The sequence below is a fragment of the Syngnathoides biaculeatus genome, chromosome 15 (genome assembly GCF_019802595.1).
Source record: "Syngnathoides biaculeatus isolate LvHL_M chromosome 15, ASM1980259v1, whole genome shotgun sequence".
Classification (NCBI taxonomy): domain Eukaryota; kingdom Metazoa; phylum Chordata; class Actinopteri; order Syngnathiformes; family Syngnathidae; genus Syngnathoides; species Syngnathoides biaculeatus.
The window spans coordinates 21,324,229-21,345,937 of NC_084654.1; the positions used below are offsets into that span (position 1 = coordinate 21,324,229).

Sequence of the window (21,709 nt, forward strand, 5' to 3'; positions counted from 1 at the left end):
TGTCTTTTTGCTGTTTTTTTTCCCCCTCAAAGATGTATTAAAATTTCATAAAATCCAAATAACAAAGTCAGCCATTACAGGTCGGAAAAGAGACTAAGTTATTAAAAAGTAATAATTACGATACCATAAAAAGAAAAGGGAGAGAGTGGGGTGTTCATTAATGTTGGTGGACTGCATTATTAAGAAGCTACCTAAATTATAAACTATTTGAATAATGAAGAGGAGTTTGGAAAATTACACTTGTACACGCATCTTTGGATTCAAAATAATTGAAGTTATTATTCCCTTCAATATGCTAATTGTGGATCGTTTTGGACATGTACGTATTTTTCCAAGTTCTTTACAAAAAATATTACCATAAGAGCAGCTAGTTTGACATAGTTCGTTTTGAAGAAATTTGGGGATATGTGTTGGCTGAATATATACAGAATTATATTACCCGAAGAACCCCCCGAACACCCATACACACCCTAAAAAAATATACAGATTTTTAATGTAATTTTCTTCCTTGTGGTAACATTTTCCGAGTATCCCAGAAACATTATCTTCTCTGTTAGTATGTATGTTTTAGTTTGTTTGTTTTTTTTAATAAAAATGTTATTCCTATAAAGGGTGGAAGTTTTTTTTTTTTACATTTTTTTTAATTTCATGAATTCTATTATATACAGAAGCATAATTCCATAATAATACCACTTCATTACAAAGTCAAATCTTTTAGATTTAGTGGGGATTTTCTTCTTAAGTAGTTTTCCATTATATAGTTCCAAAATATTGATTTATGTAGAGTAAATCCATAACAAAATATGTATCTATGTAATAAAAATAGTTGAATTACAAAATTTCTAGCTCACAGAGCTTGATTAAATTCTGATATCATATCACGTAACCTCAAGACATGCTTTAAATAGAAACCGATAATCTATCATATTGAATTCTTTTTTTAAAAAAAAAAGAAAAAATAATAAGGGACTCATCATGAAAAATCCATAAAATATGTATCTATGTAATAGAAATATTTGAATTACAAAATTTCTAGCTAACAGAGCTTGTTGATTTAATTCTGATATCATATCACGTAACCTCAAGACATGCTTTAAATAGAAACCGATAATCTATCATATTGAAGGCTTTTTAAAAAATTTAAAGAAAAATGATAAGGGACTCATCATGAATGAAGTCAGGGAACTTGTACAGAGCAACTGATGAAAATCAAGAAATCATGTGATGTTTGGACATGAATTCAGTGAGCATTCCAGCAATAATTTTCTTCAAGATCTATTTTTCAATTATTATCTTTTTTTTTTTTTTACAATATAGGCCACAGCGCAACAAGCATTTTTTGTCATTGTGCAGCGACATTTGCTCCAATGACCACCAGATGGCGGAAGAATGTAGAACACGATGCGGAAATACACGCCAACTGTACAAAGTTTCTCTTGTGGCACTTTTTTTGAGCTACAAAATTATAATGAACAAAAACGTTTGCAAGTAATTGTCATTTTTTTTTCCCAATGGCGGTCCTAGACCAATTTTAGAGGGGGGTGGTTTGGGGGGGGGCACAACTTCTGAGTCCTTCTGTCAAACTTCAAAAATTCATTGAAATCTTTCAAAAGTAGCAATAAGACTAAAACCAACAACAATACAAGTCAAAATGAACCAAATCATGATTATGATTTCTTATCGTATATTTTCGTTTTATGTTTTTTTAGGACACAAGTAATTATTACAGGTTTTGCAACGACTTCATTAACTAAGCTCCTAAAAACAAACGAACAAATGAGATTTCCGAGCTTATCTGCAGGTGCAGCGTGCAAAAGTTTCTGCTTTTCCGGCTCTTCGGCGCTGCGAGCGGGCGCCACCGCATCCTGTTTCCCTCTGCGACCTCATTCGACTCGACGAGAACTACAACAACAACAACACCCTAAACTTTCCAAATGACGCCGCCGACATGCGGAGCTGACGCGTCGATATTTCCCACATGCAACACATTACAGCCAAAATGTTTTTGTTTGTTTGTTTAAAAGCTTTGTTGCTCCTTTAAAGGCAGCCGCAAGTCAGCTAACTCAGGCTCAGCTTTGTGGGCAGACCCTGAAACGGAAAAACAGGCAAAATCAGTTTCGGCGATTTGCCGCCGTGCTCCGCGATGTCGAAAACAAGCAAACAAAAATGTTCACAATTAAGCGCTCAGTCTGTTTAGTGTGTGCGGTCAAAATTTTTTAGCAATTGGGCAAAATCCATAAATGGCGGACGTTGCGCGTCTTTACGGGTTTCGAAGTACCAACCCGACGTTTCCACACCATGAAGCCGACGAAGGCCGCGTAGACGCCGCTCTTGACCAGGAGGACGACGTAGGATAGCTTGGCGCTCTGCGTCGAGCGCAAATAACCCACTGCACACATTTACGCGCAACTTCATAATACTTTCATAAATAACAGATGATGAGAAAGGATACTCCCAGATGGCAAAAAAAAAAAAAGTGATCGACTACCATGGAACTGAAGCGAAACGATGACGATTTTTAACATTTCCTTGGATATCCATTTTCTTAGCCGCTTATCCTCACGAGCGTTGCAGGGAGAGCTGGAGCTTATCCCAGCTGTCGACGGGCAGGAGGCGGGGCACACCCTGAACTGGTTGCCGGCCAATCGCAGGTCACGTGGAGACAAACAACAGTCGGACTCACAATCACACCGAGGGGAAATTTAGATTGTCCAAATAATGTTGCATATTTTGGGGATGTGGGAGGAAACCGGAGTGCCCGGAGGAAAATCCCACCCAGGCACGGGGAGAACATGCAAACTCCACACAGATGAGGCCGGGATCGAACCTGGGAACCTCAGAACTGTGAGGCCAACGCTTTACCAGCTGCGCCACCATGCCGCCTCATCATATTTATGAACTAGTTTTAGGCGGCACGGTGGATCAGCTGATAAGGCCCTGTGCCCTGCGATTGGCTGGCGACCAGTTCCGGGTGTACCCGGCCTCCCGCCCGTTGACAGCTGCCATAGGCTCCAGCATTCCCCGCGACCCTCGTGAGGATGAGTGGCAAAGAAAATGGATGGATGGGGGAAGTAGCTTTGGAATCACAAATCAAGCCTAATGGGGTTTTCAATTATTGTTAAAAAATAATTAAAAAAATACTTATAATACTAATATATACATAACACTATCATACTTATAATATCTCAACATGTGCGACAATTGGACAATTTCATATTTTTGTAAAAATCTTCACAAGAATCATGGAAGTGGACACAAATGAGCTGCCTTCGTGGGCCACGTAAAATCCCGTGTCGGGCCGGATCTGCCCCCCAGGCCTCGAGTTTGACACCCGCGCTTTACACGTCGGTTCAAATGGTCGCTTTTCCAAAAATTGGTCAAACGACCTGAAATGTTGAATAGCGGCGCCGTCGGAGTTCGCCGATCCAGGATTTTGCCACCCGGAAGTTCGTGCGACGTCACGGCGAATAATGGCGTCGTCCACAGGAGCGCATATTTACCTCTTGTCCTTTTTTCACCTGATGAAAGACAAAGTTGCGTTAATAAAGCATGAAAGACTTTTGGATCCGGTCCCGCTACCCAACCAACCCCCCCACCCCGCCCGCCCGACCTAGGACGCCGTAGACCGTCTTGGAGTGCAGCGTGGTGTTCTTGCCGTCAAAGAAGCTGACCGTGCAGGTGAAGGCTCTGCCGGGGGTCGACCACAAATCTCCCTCCACGCGCAGCCTGCTGCTTTTCTTGTAGAAGTCGCCGTCCGGCAGGGCGTCGCCGTCCTGGGCCACGCCCGTGCGCACGTCCTGGCCGTCCACCTGCCAGGTCAGGACCGCGTGGTCCGGGAAGAAGCCCGTGGCCGCGCACACCAGCGTCTTCTTCTGCCTGTGCTTGTCCTTCTGGTTGTGACACTCCTTCGGCGAAGGCGGGAGCAAGGTGACCTCGGGCGGCTTTGGTTCTCGACCTGGTTCTGGAAGGCCCAAAATGTCGCCGGTCATAAAGCCATTTTCAAGTTTGGTGAAAAAAATTGGTGTGTATCATGACTACAGAACCCAAACCCGGGAAAACCAAAACCCACACAGAGTCGGCCATTTTGGTTTGATGGAACCGTTTTCGCTGGGTTGTGCCTGGTACAATTTCTTTTCTAAATTCACCACAAGAGGAGTTCGAGTATCTTCACGAGCGAGGAGATCGACAGATAGACGGATCGGTGCGGCGTCTGCAGTGATGCCGACTTTGTACCGGTCCGTTTTGGTAAAGAAGGAGCTAAGTCCAAAGGCGAAGCTCTCAATTTACCAGTCGATCTACGTTCCTACCCTCACTTATGGGCATGAGCTGTGAGTCGTGACCGAAAGAACAAGATCCTGAATACAAGCGGCCGAAATGAGTTTCCTCCGCAGGGTGTCGGGCTCTCCCTAAGACATAGGATGAGAAGCTCGGTCATCAGGGAGGGGCTCAATGTCGAGCCAGATGAAGTGGCTGGGGCATCTGATCCGGATGCGTCCTGGACGCCTCCCTGGTGAGGCCTTTCGGGCACGTCCCACCGGAATGAGACCCCGAGGACGACCCGGGACACGCCGGAGAGACCGTGTCTCTCGACTGGCTTGGGAACGCCTCGGGATCCCTCCGGAAGAGCTGGAAGAAGTGGCTGGGGAAAGGGAAGTCTGGGTATCCCTGCTGAAGCTACTTCACCCGCGACCTGACTCGGAAAAGCGGTAGAAAATGGATGGATGGATGGAAGTCTACCAGGAGTAGAAAAAAGGCTCTCAAACCAGAGTCCGATCAGACAAAAAACATTTTCAAGTCAAACCCGAAAGGTTACAATTCAAGTTTTTCAAAAGGGCATTCCACCCAAAGCACAGGTGTCAAACTGGTAGCCCGGGGGCCAGATTTGGCCCGCCACATCACTTTATGTGGCCGGCCAAACCAAATTGTATGTTTGTGGCGTTCACTCCCAACAACACTGCAACATAGTTCATTTTTCTTTCCTAAACGCCCTTTAAACTGATAAATTGGGTAATAGTTGAACAGTTGTTTAACTGACTTCTGGTTTCAAAACTAGTTCTTCAACGCGGCGTTGTGCATCTGTAATAATATGAGACGATGGTACATTTACAGTCATAACGGCCCTCGGAGGGGAAACCACAACTATGATGTGCCCCCCACCCCCACCCCGACACCCCCTTTCCTTCCCCCTTTTGCCCACTTTAAGCAATTTTTTTTTACATTTTGTAATCTGTCAGAAGCAAAACTCCATTCAAAACTTTTAACGCGGCTCACAAAAAAAGTCACCGGCGCTAAAAACCAGACCAGAATTACACCGCTGTGAAACAAAACTACCGGTAGTCGTCGACGTCACACCTTCAATGATTCTACCGGGGTCGTATTTACTCGAGAATATCCCGCAAAAATAATTCAGCGTTGTAAAATTGCAGGAACGTGAGAAGCGTCGCACTTTGGACTTTTCTGCTTACCTAAGACGCTGAGTTTGGTTCCTGGTCCAAAGTAAGCCTGGGAGAACTGCACGTTGACATTCGCTGCGGCTAAAACTTCCCCCCGATGCAAAATGAAGACTTTGTATGATATCAAAAACAGTCTCGGTTTGACCGCGCTACAACTTCTTTGGCCGTACTAGTCCACAGTTTTTCCACGTCTGCGATCATATTTTCAGATTTTGCTCCCGAACACACAAAAACAACCATTTCGGGCCTTTTTTTTTTTGGTCTTATTATGTATTATGTATGCGTTATAATATTAAATTCTTCCCCGAGACATTTCAAAGCGGACCTCGGAAGCTTTGGCGGCACAGTGCACGCGTCCCTTGAGGTAAACCTTCCAGGACGAGGTAAGTAAACCATGGCGCTGGTTCCCCGTCCGCATCTTCCAGGTCTTCCGGAGGGATCCCGAGGAGTTCCCGGGCCAGCCGATAGACATTAAGTCCCTCCAGCGTGTCCCCGGGGTCTCTTTCCGGTGGGACATGCTCGAAACACCTCACCAGGGAGGCGTCCGGTGGTTGTACGCGCTCTACGCTGTACTTTACGTTTCCGCCATAAAACTACTAACGTTTCATCTGCCCAGCATGCTAACGTTCGAGCCCTGAGGAAAGCTGACTTTACCGACGCTTGACCCTGGCACGAAAAACATTCCAACACTCTAGATCTAAATATATATTTACCTAAAACCGTAAGTCTTGTCCCTGGTCCAAAGTAAGCAGGGCGGCCTTCACCCACGGTGTTCGCGCTTGAGCTGGAATTGCGCCTTTGTTATTCCCACCCAGATTTTTATACTGCCTTGCAGTGGCTATTTCGGCTCGGTTGTGCCCTCCAGAAAAGAAAACTATATCCATCCATCCATTTTGTACCGCTTTTCCAGGTGGTGTCGCGGGGGAAGTAGCATATCCAGACTTCCCCTTCCCCAGCCACTTCTTCCAGCTCTTCTGGAGGGATCCCGAGGCGTTCCTAAACCAGCCGAGAGACACAGTCTCTCCAGCGTGTCCAGGGTCGTCCTGGGGGTCTCTTGATATGCCCGGAACACCTCACTGGGGACACGTCCAGGAGGCATCCGAATCAGAAAAAAAAAAAAAAATCTAGCTCATAATGCTAGTTTTCACTTAGCAACGGGACTGGAAAGTCAACGTAGACGCTCTGAAGTACTTAAAACCCTTTCGTTGCATTTGAAGCCAAAACGAAGCCCTGGTCAGCAGCTCTTCCAGTTCCTCCCATCGGGTAGGAGCTACCGATCAATCCAAATCAAAAACCTGATTCGGATTCTGAAAAGCTTCAAATTAGCATGCTCGTAGCAGACTCTCCAGAAGATGAAAATCCTTTAAAAAGGCCCAAAATCGGCCTTGCAAAGTCCGGGTTTTGTTCCTGCGTGAAAAAAATACTAATCATCCCCACGTTGTACAAGCAAAAATGTAAACCTGATAAAATGTGCACCCTTTTTTTTTTTTTTTTATCAGCCAGAGGTTTTTGTCCGGCCCCTCGATTGGCTTGTAGCACTGTGTGTCCCTGTTCCCACAGTGCTGGAGCTTTGCTCAAAAACACAGAGCGTTTCTGCCGCCACAAAACAGATCGTATCTCAACGCCACCTGTGTCGAAAAGCCTCGGCGACAAGGCGATGCCTTTTTTATGCCGGCGGCCGCATGTAACTGACAATAAAATGCTACCATCCCATCCAGAACCCGCCGACAACTCTGAGTCTACAAGCAAACACGAGCGTTTTTGTAAAACCCGCCTCAAAGCAAAGTCTTGTATCAGGCTAACATACGTGTTTTGGATATTCAAGACGTTCTCGGGGGATGGATTCGATGGAAACAGGACTGTCGCAGTTATCTTAAAAGTCGTTCCGTCTGACACGCGAGCAGGATTGATCAGTTCTTGCAATAAGGCTCACTAACCTGAATTGATGTGGAAAAAAATGAACTACTCCTGCTCCAGGCACCCCCCAAACCACGTACGATAGCATTCTTTTGGAGTACAAATAATCAATCCATCCATTTTCTACCGCTTCCCCAGGTCAGGTCGCGGGGGAAGTAGCTTCAGGAGGGATAACCAGACTTCCCTTTCCCCGGCCAGATGTTCCAAGTCTTCCGGAGGGATCCGGAGGCATTCCCAGGCCAGCCGAGAGACACACTGTAGTCTCTCCAGCATGTCCCGGGTCATCCCCGGGGTCTCTTTCTGGTGGGACATGCTCGGAAGTATTCCCAAGCCAGCCGAGAGACATAGTCTCTCCAGCTTGTCCCAGGTCGTCCCCGGGGTCTCTTTCTAGTGGGACATGGTCAGAACACCTCACCAGGGAGGCGTCCGGATCAGATTCCCTAGCCACCTCATCTGGCTCCTCTCAATGTGGAGGAGTAGCAGCTCGACATTGAGCCCGTCCCTGATGCCCGAGCTTCTCACCCTATCTCTAAGGGAGAGCACGGAGACCATGTGGAGGAAACAAATTGCGCCGCTTTAATCTGGGATCTTGTTATTTCGATCCCGACCCACAACCTGTGCCCATAGGTGAGGATAAGAACGTAGATCAACTCGTAAATTGAGAGCTTCGCCTTTTGATTTAGGTCCCCCTTCACCACAACGGACCGATACAAAGTCCACATCACTGCCCCGTCTGTCGATCTCCCGCTCCAGTCTTCCCTCACTTGCGAACAAGACCCCAAGATACTTGAACTCCTCCATTTGGGGCAGGATCTCGTCCCCGACCCGGAGAGGACTACAATTAATAATGACAATAAAAGGGAGTCATTAGGTGGTCGAGGACGCTAAGCTATTTGTTGCATTATTAATGTAATGGATGAAAAGACAGCATCCTCACAAGTGTCGCAGGAGTGCCGGAGCTTATCCCAGGCGACTTCAGGCGAAAGGCAGACTACACCCTGAACTGGTCGCTAGTCAGTCGCAGTGCACACAGACACCATCACTCAGCGTGAATTGAACCCGAATGGCCCACACCGATGCCCAGAATATTAATAGTACATTAGTTCTTAAAAGAGTGCTGTTTTTCCAAGGAGGTACAGGTAGACAACTAAGTCCGGACCCAGGACAGAAGCATGTTTACGTCAACGTTGCTGTTAACGACGCTCAATAAGCATTTGGGAGCTGAGAAGACCATTTGTTGAAGCTTCGTACGAGGAATTCTCACCCATTCTTGTTTGGTGTACAACTTCAGTTGCTCATCGGTCTGGAGTCTCCAATGACATATTTTGGGTTTTATAATGCGCCACTCATTTTCCACGGGAGACAGAAATCACTGTACTCTATTTTGTTTTCATGTAAACTTTACACGACGTCCCAACTTCATCGGAACTGGGGTTTATAGAGTCTAAGCGATGACCATGAACCAGGATGTGCTGCCAGACAGACGGTTGGGCTACATTCGGTTCTTGAAGGAGGTCTGACTGACATATGAGCTGCATTTAAGGTGCGTGTCGACGGGCACGGCTTTTTGTAGCGCGTCGCCGCCTCAGCAGGTCACCGTGTGCTAGTTGCGCAGAAGTACACACCTGTGTCTGACACCCTGACAGAGGGAATGCTGAGAGAACCTCTCTGCGTGTCCTCGCGTCTTATTTCCAGGCCAGTGCGGTTCCACCTGTAGACGGGCTCGTTGCCCGACCAGCTCGACGGGCAGGTGGCCTCTGCCCCGGCGGTACCACAGCATGACGTCCGGGCCGTCGTGGTGGTGGCTGCACCGGACGTCCACCCGGGATTCCGCGTGGACTATTTTGGGCACAGGAGTCTGCCCGTGCGTACGCCCGTGACTTGACCTGCGAGCAAAAAATCTCATGGTGGAGACCAATCCGCCATCTTTGAGGATTTTATTACATGGAAGCAAGATGAGAAGAACCCCAATCAGTGCGCTAGACATCGTTATGCTGATTCAAGGAATTTGTATGACCAACCGTTTCGGGCTTTCGTCGAATTCCGGTGTGAAACCACCAAATCAGAACATCGGAGACCACTTCGTCCTTCGCAGTGACCTCGGCGGGGAATCCATTGGGTGATGTGCTTTGTCGCCCCCTGCAGGCCGAGCCCAATCAGCAACGTTTTGGCGGCACAGTCATTCCAAACTCAAAATATCCCGCGCAGTATCTCAAATCACCTTGCTCCATTGGAATGAATAGAGAAATCTATTAATCCATTACAGTATTGTACTTTATAAAGAAAATTTGTATTAAAAAAAAATTTTGACAAAAAAAAAACGTGTTCGTCCATTATAATCTAATCCATCTGGTGTGCTCACCTGCACCACTAGGAGGCAGTATAATACTGTCATGCAAACAAAAAAACTAATATTACCTGCGTACTTCTCAGTAAGATACTATAATAATTTTTTTCCAGAGATTTAAAGGAAAAACACATTCCTGTGAGTATGTTTATACTTTATACTACATGTTGCTTTATTGTTTGCGTTGAAATATCTGGTAATAAGAAATTATCGTAGTAAATAGACTTTTTGTGCGTTGCGATGTGACGACATATCACACGTTGTCGATACCAGAACACCGGAATCAGTTTTTGCGGGAAATGTTATGTCATTTTCATTTCTTTCACATTTTCACTCTTCGCAACACGTCAATGATTTGCGGCATGACGTGATTAATAACTCTTGGATGTGACCAATCAGCTAGCAGTTGGATTTCGTTGACTTTGCTCTGCGGTTGCGTCGACGTCGAGGTGACAGTCAGTCAGGATTCAGAGCGCCAGCGATGGAGTCGGATACCGCAGGTGTCGGTTTTGATATTAAACCCAGATAAGCGAGGGGGTTTTGTGACGACTGGAGAGCCGATCCGCAGCGCCGTGCTAGCGGCGCAGAAGTACACGGCGCTGTCGATCGAGCGCAGCTCGGCGACGGTCAGGTAGGACTCTTGGCGGCCATCGCCGGTGAAGTCGACCTTCCCTTTCCAGCCGTCCTCGGGCACAGCGAACTTCTGGTTGAGGTACCCCAAAAGCTCCATCGTGCCGCCCCGGCTTTGCTTGTACCAGAGGATGACGTCGTAATCCTTGATGCCGTGCGAGCATTTTATTTCCTTGGAGAGGTCTTGTCCGATTCTTTTTATGATGAACGGCGGTGTTTGGTACACGTTCATCTCTTCCGACGCCGCTGCCGCTCCTGAGGTGGAAAAAAAAGCACAAAGGGGTATTAAAACAAACGCCACATTTTTGCCGTCGTCGTTTCCGCTCCTGTTCCTGATTCTTTACCCTCGGTCTGCAGGAGAGCGAATACTAGCGCCGTCAGGATCATGTTAGCTGAAATGCGAGAAACCGGCTCTCCGGTTCTTTCAATTGAAGATGGATTCAAAGGGGGATGAGACAACCCGACTTCCATTTTAATGGACAGAAAACACCCACGTTGCTCTGTGATGTTCTAGTTGATGTTTGGCACCCCCTAGTGGTGCAAACCAGTGAATCCCAAAGTTTGGTGCGCTGGCTCTCTCTAGTGGTCCACAGAGAAAAAAAATTCATCATTCAATTGAGGGTCCAGATTTTTGACATTAATTTGAAACATCTTTGATGTTCTTTTATCGGGTTTGCGAGATCAGTTGGGTTGAAAATGCCCAGAAGGTCCTTTTGGAAGATTTTGTAGTTGTTGTTTTTACACCCTGGCAGTTGAGACGGCGACAAACCTCATTTATACGCAACATACTTGAGTTTTTCTCTGATTGGATCAATTATCGTCTTCCATAATTTAAATATAGAAAAAAAAAAGCTTCAGTCTGATTGGCTGTTGCAGATGACAGGGTCCACCTTATCGTCATGACGAAGAAGAATCAACCAAGCGATGGATTGTTTGCCCGCAACCTGCAAGAGGGGACGTCTCCTCACGTGGGTAAATATTTTACAATCAATATCTGTTCAATTGCGGCACGGTGGAGCAGCTGGAAAAGCGTTGGCCTCGCAGTTCTGAGGTCCCCGGGTTCAATGCCGGACCCGCCTGTGTGGAGTTTGCCTGTTCTTCCCGTGCCTGCGTGAGTTCTCTCCGGGGCACATCCCGAAAATATGCGACATTAATTGGATCCTCTAAATTGCCCCTAGGTGTGATTGTGAGTGTGATTGGTTGTTTGTGTCTATGTGCCCTGTGATTGGCTGGCAATCAGTTCAGGGTGTACCCCGCCCTCCTGCCCTGTTGACAGCTTGGATAGGCTCAAGCACTCCCCGCCACCCTCGTGAGGATCTGCGGCGAAGAAAATGGATGGATGGATATCAGCGTACATACAGGCACAGGTGTCAAACTGATGGCCCGGGAGCCAGATCTGGCCCGCCATGTGATTTTATGTGGCCCGCGATAGCAAATCATGTGTCAACTTTTATGATCCTTGCATAAATTTTCAAAGTAATATCATAAATGAACACAATAAGCAAGCATTTTTGTGTTATCAAATACAAACAATAGTAGAATAATCTATTATCCTTGATTTCTGATTGCAAAACTAATTCAAAAATTTGATGCGATTAAAGATTTTATGCTAAAATGTGGCCCACGACAAAAATTGAGTTCGACACCCCCGCTAACTTAATTGCTCGCTCAAAACCCCGGAATTGCACCTCCATCTTATTTTTCGAAGCCATCCTCCAGCTACGGAAACGGCAACCCGGACTTGCTCTTTGGCGCCATCTTTACGATGATAGGCGTTTTTTTTTGGTGCACCATTACGGCGACCGATCCTGCTGCCACAGGAAAGAGGAGGAAAAAAAGGATATTAAACAATGCCACGTGATATTTTTTTCAAATCTGCTGGATCAGAATCATAATCATAATCCGAAAGTACGTACCGAAGCCAGCCGCCATCTTGATTGTTACCTTCAATCTCCAGCAGGGCGAATATCAGCGCTGTTGCTATCATGGCCATTTAGTGACAGCTTGAATTAACAGGAGAGGTATCGAAACAAAACATTACCCAAAATGCACCCTAACTTTCCCAGGTCTTTGGCGCCCCCTCCTGGTCCAGAGCAGCGGGGGACACCGGCTGCCGTGGGGTGGCTTGCGAAAAATCACCTCACAAGTACAATTCAGTTGTTTAATCGTGGAAGAACTGTTTTATAAAGAAACCGTTTTTAAACTTACTTTTATGTGCAATCATTGAATCATTTCAAGAATGTACACTTTTCATTTTTCTGTAGTAAAGCATTCAAAAGTACAGTTTTTTGCCCCGCTTTGTCCTAGAATAAAGTGTTTAAAACTAAATTTTTTGTCCAATCGTCTGACCGCTTCACATCTCTTTGCTGTGTTGCTTCAATCCGTCACTTGTATTTGTCTTGTACTCTATTTTCCAATACATAGATAATATAGAAACGTTGCCTCTGTCCTGTGCAGTTTACAGTCCGCGTTCTGAATGATTCCTAGTTCTAAATTTAGTATGAAATTTTGTCCATAGACATTATCTCATGTACGTACATCGATGTTCTTCCCGTTCGTGAAGTTACTTCGCATCTACTCCGCGATTGTCACGATTGTATTTTTTGATTTCAAAACTACCACATGAACCTCCCATGTTGCTTTAAAACTCTTCCACTAGGTGGGGCTGTGTCAACACTATGAAGCTCAAGGGAATGAAAGTGCCGTTTAACAGTTTTTGAATCTTTGGGTACGGAGTTCCTCGGTGCACCTCCCGGTTTCTTGTACATCCAGTGGAACGGGGTGAGTCTTGAATGGTCGGCAAGAACACCCGGGGTCCTCTTTACTGACCCGACAGAGCCGGACAACAAAAGGTCCGTTCAAGGGAAGGTGTTGAATCCCTTCTTATTGTGCAACGGGAGGTTCTCCGCCCCCCGGAACGACTCCGCGATCTCGTCGAACGTGCGACCCTTGGTCTCGGGAACTCGAAACCAGGCGAAGGTGAAGCCCATCAGAGCCATGACCATGAAAAGGAGGTAAGAGTAGCCCCCGATGACTTTCTGCGTCGTAAAAAAAAAAAAGAGGGGAAAGCGGCCAATAGGACAAGAAACTGGTCCCTGAGGATTTCGACTGGACACTCACCAGTGTGGGGGGAAAGAGCAGCGCCAGGAGGAACTTCCCTCCCCAGTTAAGCATGCTGGCGAAAGCCATGGCGATGGACCTGCCGGGCTGGTCGAAGAGCTCGCCCGCGATGAACCAGGAGATGGGACCCGGCCCGAACTCGTACGCCGAGATCAGGGAGAACACCAGCAGCACCTGCAGGCTTGCCAGCTCTGGCACCAAGGGCTGCACGCAAAAGAACTTCTTAGGTGCTTCACAACTTAACTTATTTGGAGTTTTTCCTGGTGCACTGGACTGGATTGCGCATTTCCTTGAGGGAAATGAAGACAGCACCACTTGGCTGTCCAACCGCAGGGCTCAGAAGAGAACAGTTTCAGTAACCCCCGCAATCTTACCACCACCAAATCTACGACGGTCATTAAGAAGTTGCACAGGGCGATGAAGGCGAAGCCGATCAGGAGCAGTCGCCTCCTCCCGGCCTTCTCCACCAGGAAGAACTGAAGACGGCACAAGAGGAAAGGAACAGACTCAGACTCTGATGCGTTTGTAGCCGCCGCGACAACGTGGCAACGGGGACTCACGGCCACCAGAGTGAAGACCACGTTGACGGTGCCCACGCCCAAAGTCAGGTATTTGGCCTCTTCGAACTTAGCCTGGAACATTGTGGTGGAGTAATTGATGATCTGAAAGGACGAGACGGGGTTAGGGTTTGAAGTTCGGCTTGGTTTCCAAGTCAAACCAGGTTTGGATCGATGACTAGCATTATGGTTTCAAGTCTGGGTTAGTACTTCAAATCAGGATTTAAAAACCAGAATGTAAAACAAGTTGGGAATTTGAAGTGTGGTTTCAAGACCAGGTTGGAACCAAGTTTAATTTGGTTACCGCGTTGAATCCCGACAGCTGGCTGGCCAGGTTGACGCAGAGGACGATGATGATTGGCTGCCTGTAGCTTCGCTTCCGGAAAAACTCCAAGACGCCGACGGCCGCCTGAGTGTGGGCCGCCTCCCCTTTCATCTCCTGTAGCTCAGCCAACACCCGACCCGGACTTCCTCGCAGTCGGAGCAAGGCTGCAACATAGATGGGGGTTCGGGGCTTCAAATGAGGGCTTTGAAGACAGGTTTGGGAATTCAAATTAGTGCAGCAAGGTTTGGGGGTTTCAAATTACGACTAAGGCTAGAAGTTAGTGATATCCCACCGGTGTCAGCCTTGGCCTCCTGCCCTTTATTAATAAGCAGGTATCGAGGGCTCTCGGGGCAGAAAGGCAGGATAAGGTACTGCGCCAGTGCCGGGATCAGGGACAGGGACAGCATCATGGACCAAAGTTTCTCTGTGCCCAGCATGGTCTCCAGTCCGGACACCTGTAATGACCCCAGTAAAGCATCCAGCCCTCAGTCTGTTCTCTCCAGCGGCGGTGTGTTCTCATCCTCACCATCCCCAGCAGGATTCCCGAGGCAAAGGCCACCTGGTTGAGGGTGGCGAAGGCACCCCTCAGTACGGTGGGCGACACCTCCTGGATGTAAAGCGGATTGAGGCTCATCACCAGACCGCAGAAGAGACCGAAGAGCAGCCGGCCCAGGATCAGAGTTTCAAACGACTCGCTGACTTTGGACACCACCATCAGGCCCGCCCCCAGCACCGACAGGCAGTTGACGATCAGGATTGAGTTGCGCCTAACGGGGGGGATAGCACGGAGTCAACAAAGTCAAAAACAATATTAATAATTAACAGTGAACCACGTTTGACTAGTGCTGGCACACAATGTAGTTTTGGTTATTGTAAGGTATTAAACTTCACACACCTAGTGCCGGAATTCTTGGGAAATTCATGGAATCCGACAACATACAGTTCTGCATTTCACACGGGCCAGAAACACAAGACCTTAATGCTTCATCCTTACCGTCCAAAAGAGTCTGCTACAAATTTGACACCCAGACAGCCCAGTAACGCGCCAAAGTCCTTGATGCTAACTGAGAGGGACCAGAGCAGGGTGAGGCTCTGCTCCGAGATCGTTTCATTATACCTGTCCCTCCAGGTCTGGTTGAAGAACTCCTCGATGATCTGAAAGCAGAGCTTCTGTAGTTTTTTTTTTTTTTTTTTTTTTTCCTCCTGGAAAAGATTTTCTCCACTGGGTAGATCCGGCTCACCTTAGCAGGGGCGTTGACATTCCCGGTGTGGTAGCCCACCTGCAGGGAGCCCAGAATTGCCGCCAACACAGAGGTCAGGAGCAAGGCCGTCAGGTGGCACTAGAAGGGACAAAAGTCAGCAAGCAACAGCGGTTGCCATCTTTAGCAGTTTCAAATTCGAGTTGTAAGGTTAATCATTTTCAAATTTGGAGTTTTAAAAACGGGACTTTGAAGGGATGGTTAGTCGTAATTTAGAGTGTTGGGCTGAGGTTGAGGTTCCAAAGAGGAGTTTCAAGCCAGGTTTATGGTTTCCAATCAGAATTCAGATTTGAAATCAGGGTTTCAAGCAGAGTTTAGGGGTTCAAGTTTAGCTTTCAAACCTGTTCTGGTTTCAAAGAACAGCGAAGGTCTAAAATGAAGGTTTGAAGCAAAGGTCAGGGGTTCAAACCAGGTACTGAATACCAGTTGAAATTAGGGTGTCAAGCCTGAGTTGGGATTTCAGGCAAAAGTCATCGTATCAAACCGGAGTTTGTCTTTCAAATGAGGATTAGGGTTTGAAATTAGAGATCGGAGCCGGTCTTGGGGTCTGAAAGGGGGGCCCCCCCTGGTATGCACACAGATGACGCGAAACTGCAGTATTGACAGTCTCGGGGGTTAAAGGTTCACTCAAGTATTTTCACACAGTGGTAACATGTTCATACGTATTTACGTCAAGCAAGTGTCAGTGTCGCGCCGGTCGCGTGTTTAGAGGGTGAAGGAGCGAAAACCAACCTCCTGTATGGCCATTTGTCAGCTTCGGATGGGCGTTCGACTCCCTCCTGACGCTCGCAATGCATCTATTGAACGCTGGGGAACAAACAAGTACAAGGTGACGGTTGCCATTCAAACGGTAAACAAAAGTTGCTTGGGTCCCGGTGCGAGCGGACCATAGCGGCCAACCCTAGTCCTGGTTTGGAACCTTGGCTTCCTATTTTGGAACCTTAACGCTAGAAATGTCACGGTGTACCTTTTGCTTCATGTTTTCCCGTGTGCTCATTTTGTCCAGCTGTTGGTGTTGACCCCCCCCCAACCTCGTGTCGGTCAATCGGTTCCCTCGTCTTGTCCAGGTGTTCCTCGTTGTCTCGTCAGTCTGTGTCTTTAGTTCCCTGGTTTCTCTCAGTGCTTATCGGGCCATTGTTGATGTCGTGTTCGTTGGTTTCAATGTCGTTGTATGTCTGTCTCACTTCCTTGCCGCCACTCAAGTTTTGGGTTCAGTTGTTTCTTCGTTACTTTATAGTTTGTTTGCCTTTTTCGGGGAATTAATTATCATTCTGCTGGACTCCTGTCTTGCCTCATTGCCGTCTACATCTTTGCCTCGCGTTCTTAAACCTCAACCGTGACACGAAACCGTCATATGAAGTCTTAATCGTGAGTTGAAACCCAATCTAAGCCCTCAAACTTTAACTGGACACAAAACCCAGTCCTGAAACCCTATCCCAGGCCTAAAACCCTGATTGGAAACCTGCTTTGGAACCCTCTCCCGGGTCTAAAACCCCAATTTGAAACCCTAACCCAGTCTTGAAACTGTAATTTGAACACATAACTCTAGTTTAAAACCTTGACCCTGAATTGTAACCTTAATATAAAACCCAATCTAAGCCCTCAAACTTTAACTGGACACAAAGCCCAGTCCTGAAACCCTATCCCAGGCCTAAAACCCTGATTGGAAACTTCAACTCTGGTTTAAAATCCTGCTTTGGAACCCTCTCCCGGGTCTAAAACCCCAATTTGAAACCCTAACCCAGTCTTGAAACTGTAATTTGAACACATAACTCTAGTTTAAAACGTTGACCCTGAATTGTAACCTTAATATAAACCAAACTATGCCCTCAAACTTGAACTGGAAACAAAACCCAGTCCTGAAACCCTATCCAGTCCTAAAACCCTGATTGGAAACTTCAACTCTCGTTTGAAACACTACTTTAGAACACTCGCCCGGGTCTAAAACCCCAATTTGAAACCCTAACCCAGTCTTGAAACTGTAATTTGAACACATACATCTAGTTTAAAACCTTGACCCTGAATTGTAACCTTAATATAAAACCCACCCTCAAAACTCCTTACCAGTCTTGAAACCTAAACTCTGACTTGAAACTTGAAGCGCGCTTGAAACTCTGAACACAGGCTCAAAACCCCAACCAATGCTCTAAACCCTAAACCAGGTTTGAAAAGCCTAACTTGGAACCCCAACCCAGTCTTAAAAATCAGTTTTTAAATAAGTCAAAGCCTTGATCGCCTTTTAAACTCTAGTTTTAAACATTTTTTTTCTTAAACCCTTAATTTGAAGCCCTAACCCAGAACTGAAAGTTTATTCAAAAACCCGATTTCGAACCCCTAACCCAATCTTGAAACCCGAATCTGACCCAAGCGCCAAATGCAAGTGGGCTGCCATAACCTAGTTGTGCCAACTAATTAACCAAAAATCCATGAAACTACAACCAGAGTACCTCCGGAAACGAGGTAAAAATATCATTATTAAATTGTATTATACAAAATAAAAATAACACTCTCTCGACCAGATAGTGGATACTCGCTCGAGTACAGCTTGGTCGAGGCAATCACAATATACCCCAAACCTGTCTTGAACCATGACCTTGAAACCCTGTCCCTGTCTTAAAACCCGAACCCAGTCTTGAAACTGGAACCCTGCCCTGAAAACCTGGCCTACTCTCAAAACACACAAGAACTTCAGTCCCTAGCACCCCATCTGGAAACTCCGAACTTGAAACCCCCCAACTACTACAATTAGATATAAATAAATAACGCAGATACTCACCAGCTTTGCTGAGTAAGGCTCGTCCGAGTTAATCACGATGGGTAAAAAAAAAAAAAAAAAGAGTCTGTTACATTATGTAAATATTCTTTTATTGAGCGGCTCCGACCCGTGCCATCCTCCCGCAGCGCGATTCAAGTGCAAGTGTATTCTTGGCTGAGCAGTCGACCCCTGGAACCACGCACGCGCACTCGAACCTACCGGACCGGTTCGTCGGCTCGTGAAGTCGCACACTGCCGCTAAATTCGTGGCCGTCGTGATAGAATAACACCCGCGGGCCTCCCGGGAAGATTCTCGTGCGGCGGCTGATCCGACAGGCGTCGGTTTACCTGTTCTGCCGCCCCTTTGTCGGACCGTACCCAAGTGATCCCGGGGCCTTTTGGACACGTGATTGGCTGTCTGGCTCTGCCGTGTGGATGCGATGATGTCGACCGCGTGAAGATTATTTACGGCTCGCGTCTTTCTAGGAAGTGAAAACGCTGACACAAGAACGAGTGCGCTCGAGCCGTTTGAGGCTAATGCTAATTAGCGAACAACGCGTACCTGGACTTTAAAAACTTTACCCATTCTAAGAATCCTGATTATCTGGAAACCCCATGCCAAACTTGACACCCTAACTTTGAAACCCTTAACCAGAGCCATGTGGAGCGCCGTTTGCCTCATGCGAGTTCATCTTCGCTAAAGTATTCGATCAGATCATATCGTCCAGATCAAAAATTGACTTGAAAGTGTAACGAACGTCTCATTACGAAGGCTTGAGTTGTGCCTCCACCCGCAGGTTCTCTTGGCCCAGCCGATGCCGCGTCTGGAACGTGAACTTCGACCTCCCGCAGGCCCGGGTGAACCCTTGACCTCAGGGCAGGTTCTAACTGACCCTGACCCCCGGACTGGCGTTGATGGACTTTTCCGATTACTCCTCAGGGTGCGTCATGCGGTTTTAAGTGTTTCAATGCGGATACGAGCCTATCCCAGCTGACTTTGGGCGACGGTGCAAAAAAAAAAAAAAAAATATTGGGGAATAACTGCTCAAAATATTTAATATTCATGGCGCGCAAGGTGTGTTTTCAATACACGCATTCTGCTAGTTTTTAGCTTGCCAGTAAACTTCAATTTGTACGAATTGTTCAATATTTATATTATTATTTATATTTAATATTGCTGCTATTGTTGTGAGTCGCAGCGCTAACTGCATAAAAGGTACGAGGAATTCGGCGAGGCCCAAGTGTTACCCGTCCACCCTCCCAAGGAAAAGGTTGATGAAAACCCTTTTTGCAATTCTTTCGATGATCTTGTTTTTCCAAATAAGAATCCTGATAACCTTTTAAGTAATTGATACAACCAAATCAGGTACAGAGATTTAAAGGGTATGTTGTTTACAAGACTACGATTGGGTGGACTCAAAGAGCGCGCTGGACTCTCTTCCGTCTCCCGTGTGATCTGGAAACCAAGTGGCTCCCGTTTTCAGACAGTTAGTTCCCTCAGGGGTCCGTTATAAAACCGGTTCTCGTTTGCTCCCGGCCTGCACGTTATCAATATGTCCGCTCCGTCGTGAATTGGCGCAAGATAAATAAAATGGACTTGACATCGGGTCGCGAGGCCCGATTCCAGGCGCCACCCGCGAAATCCACACGGCGTGCATCCCGGCATCTGCGTCATTACAAAACGCTTTCAAACTTCCCACGGCGAGTCGAACGCGCCACGTGTCGGCGGATGGGACAGATGTAGCGCAGCTGCCTCGCGGCTCCGATTTCGTCGGTGATGCTAGCTCAACCTCCGCAAGCCCCCCCCCCCCCCATCCTCCCCGCCGCCTGCTAACACGCGCCGACAACATCCCCGCCTTTGAAGTATCATCTGTACATCGCGTCCAAAACAGAGTGTCTTTGTCGGGGTTCGTGGGGCGGTTCGGGGTGGGGGGGGGGGGGGCTAATCCTGTCCGCTCCACGCATGGAAGCTATTAGCGTTGATTGTGAAACTGCACCTTTTAATTGCGTGTCAGCTTCAAACGAGAAAGTGCACCTGGTACCCCAACATTCATGCCCCCCCCCCCCGCCCCCCTCCCCTAGAATGACATCAGCAGTAAGCGAAAACGCAAAAGGTCAGGCTCCGTATAGTCACCGTGCGTGGGAATCCGTCTCCGGCCCGACGCGAGATTCAACACCGCATCCCACCGTGAAGAGCTACAAATTCAGGGTCTCCATCGTTAATCTAAATCCCGCCGCACGCAGACACAAAGCCAAAATCTGTTTTGCATTGTCTACGTTGCGGATTTAACCCACGATGGACTCGCCTACGTTTACGTCGCTACGTTGCTAAGTGAGATTAGCTTTGGCGGCTGATTGTTTTGTTTTAAAGACGGTAAAACCCGAAGTTTACCGTTAAGCTAATCATAATACATATATAATTATGCCTTTTATATTAAAGATAATCACAGAGCTTAGGCTTCCAGTCAGCTAGCTTAATGCCAAAACTGACAATTAGCATTCATGTATTCTTTACATAAAACTAGCACGACCCAGCCAAGTTTTGTTGGTGGTGCAATGTAACGAGAAAGAAAGTCCAAGTCTAAGCCGCCTTGCCGGTCTTGACCAAGCGGCCCCTCCTGAGGGATCTCGGCTTCAGACCGACAGTCGTCTTTTGAGCCTGCGTCTTTGGGGATCACCCCACGCCATTAGCGCTGATTGCTCGCGTCTTCAGACCGCTTTACGGTATCTGGAAGCACTTGAGCGCGGGCGCGCGACCCCGTTCGGTTTTTGAAACCCCGGACAGTCCCGATCTGTCCCGTTCAAATTCGACTCGGAAGATTTGAGAAGAGGAATCGCCGAAAAACCTGATGCACTCTTAACATTTAGTGACACTTTTTTTGGGGGTAGGAGGGGGGACAAAATTGCGGAATGTGGTCTAACGGCCCAGGGGACTGGGAGATTAGTTCACAGGTTCCAGAAGTTTATGCAACACAGATGTGAAGCACTTCTGAGGAGTACGAGTAAATAATAGCTCGTGATGTCTGGAGAGGGTTAATCTTTGGTAATTTTACTGCATGTATTATTTGACTCCACCCCGTTCTCGAACGAACCGGTTTTCGAACAAAAATCGAGATTTTTTTTTTTTTTTTGCTTCTGTTTTCGCAAATCGGTACTCGAACGCCCCCGGACAAAACCCGGAAATAACAGAACGCGGGCGGCCAGACTAGCTGACCCACCCACGACGCGGTTTGTCATCGTCAATTCCAACGAATCCCTGAAAAAAAAAAAAAATAAATAACATAACTTGCGCGGCGGTTGATTCGGTTTTCGGACAAATCACTTTGAGAACGAATTGTGGTCGAGAA

The 21,709-nt window shown here is 47.1% G+C and overlaps 2 protein-coding genes across 3 annotated transcripts; both read right to left on the bottom strand.

Annotated features, from left to right (window-relative positions):
* Positions 1–1,542: 1,542 nt before the first annotated feature.
* On the bottom strand, positions 1,543–10,913 carry LOC133513516 (uncharacterized). Its single transcript, XM_061844379.1, has 6 exons — positions 10,692–10,913; positions 10,189–10,602; positions 8,996–9,175; positions 3,611–3,961; positions 3,501–3,518; positions 1,543–2,389 (listed from the first exon to the last, which is right to left on the bottom strand). Exons 1-6 carry the CDS (start codon positions 10,816–10,818, stop codon positions 2,217–2,219), a joined length of 1,263 nt encoding a protein of 420 aa, XP_061700363.1. The 5' UTR covers positions 10,819–10,913; the 3' UTR covers positions 1,543–2,216.
* Positions 10,914–12,537: 1,624 nt separating this feature from the next.
* Positions 12,538–16,939, bottom strand: LOC133513405 (solute carrier family 2, facilitated glucose transporter member 1). Of its 2 annotated transcripts, XM_061844166.1 has the most exons (11): positions 16,576–16,939; positions 16,341–16,415; positions 15,591–15,689; positions 15,344–15,504; positions 14,876–15,116; positions 14,642–14,804; positions 14,329–14,513; positions 14,028–14,129; positions 13,842–13,943; positions 13,468–13,671; positions 12,538–13,385 (listed from the first exon to the last, which is right to left on the bottom strand). In XM_061844166.1, exons 2-11 carry the CDS (start codon positions 16,353–16,355, stop codon positions 13,206–13,208), a joined length of 1,452 nt encoding a protein of 483 aa, XP_061700150.1. In that variant the 5' UTR covers positions 16,356–16,415; positions 16,576–16,939; the 3' UTR covers positions 12,538–13,205. The 2 variants fall into 2 exon arrangements, with proteins under 2 accessions (XP_061700150.1, XP_061700149.1); XM_061844165.1 differs by having other exon boundaries at positions 16,341–16,614.
* Between the last annotated feature and the right edge of the window lie 4,770 nt (positions 16,940–21,709).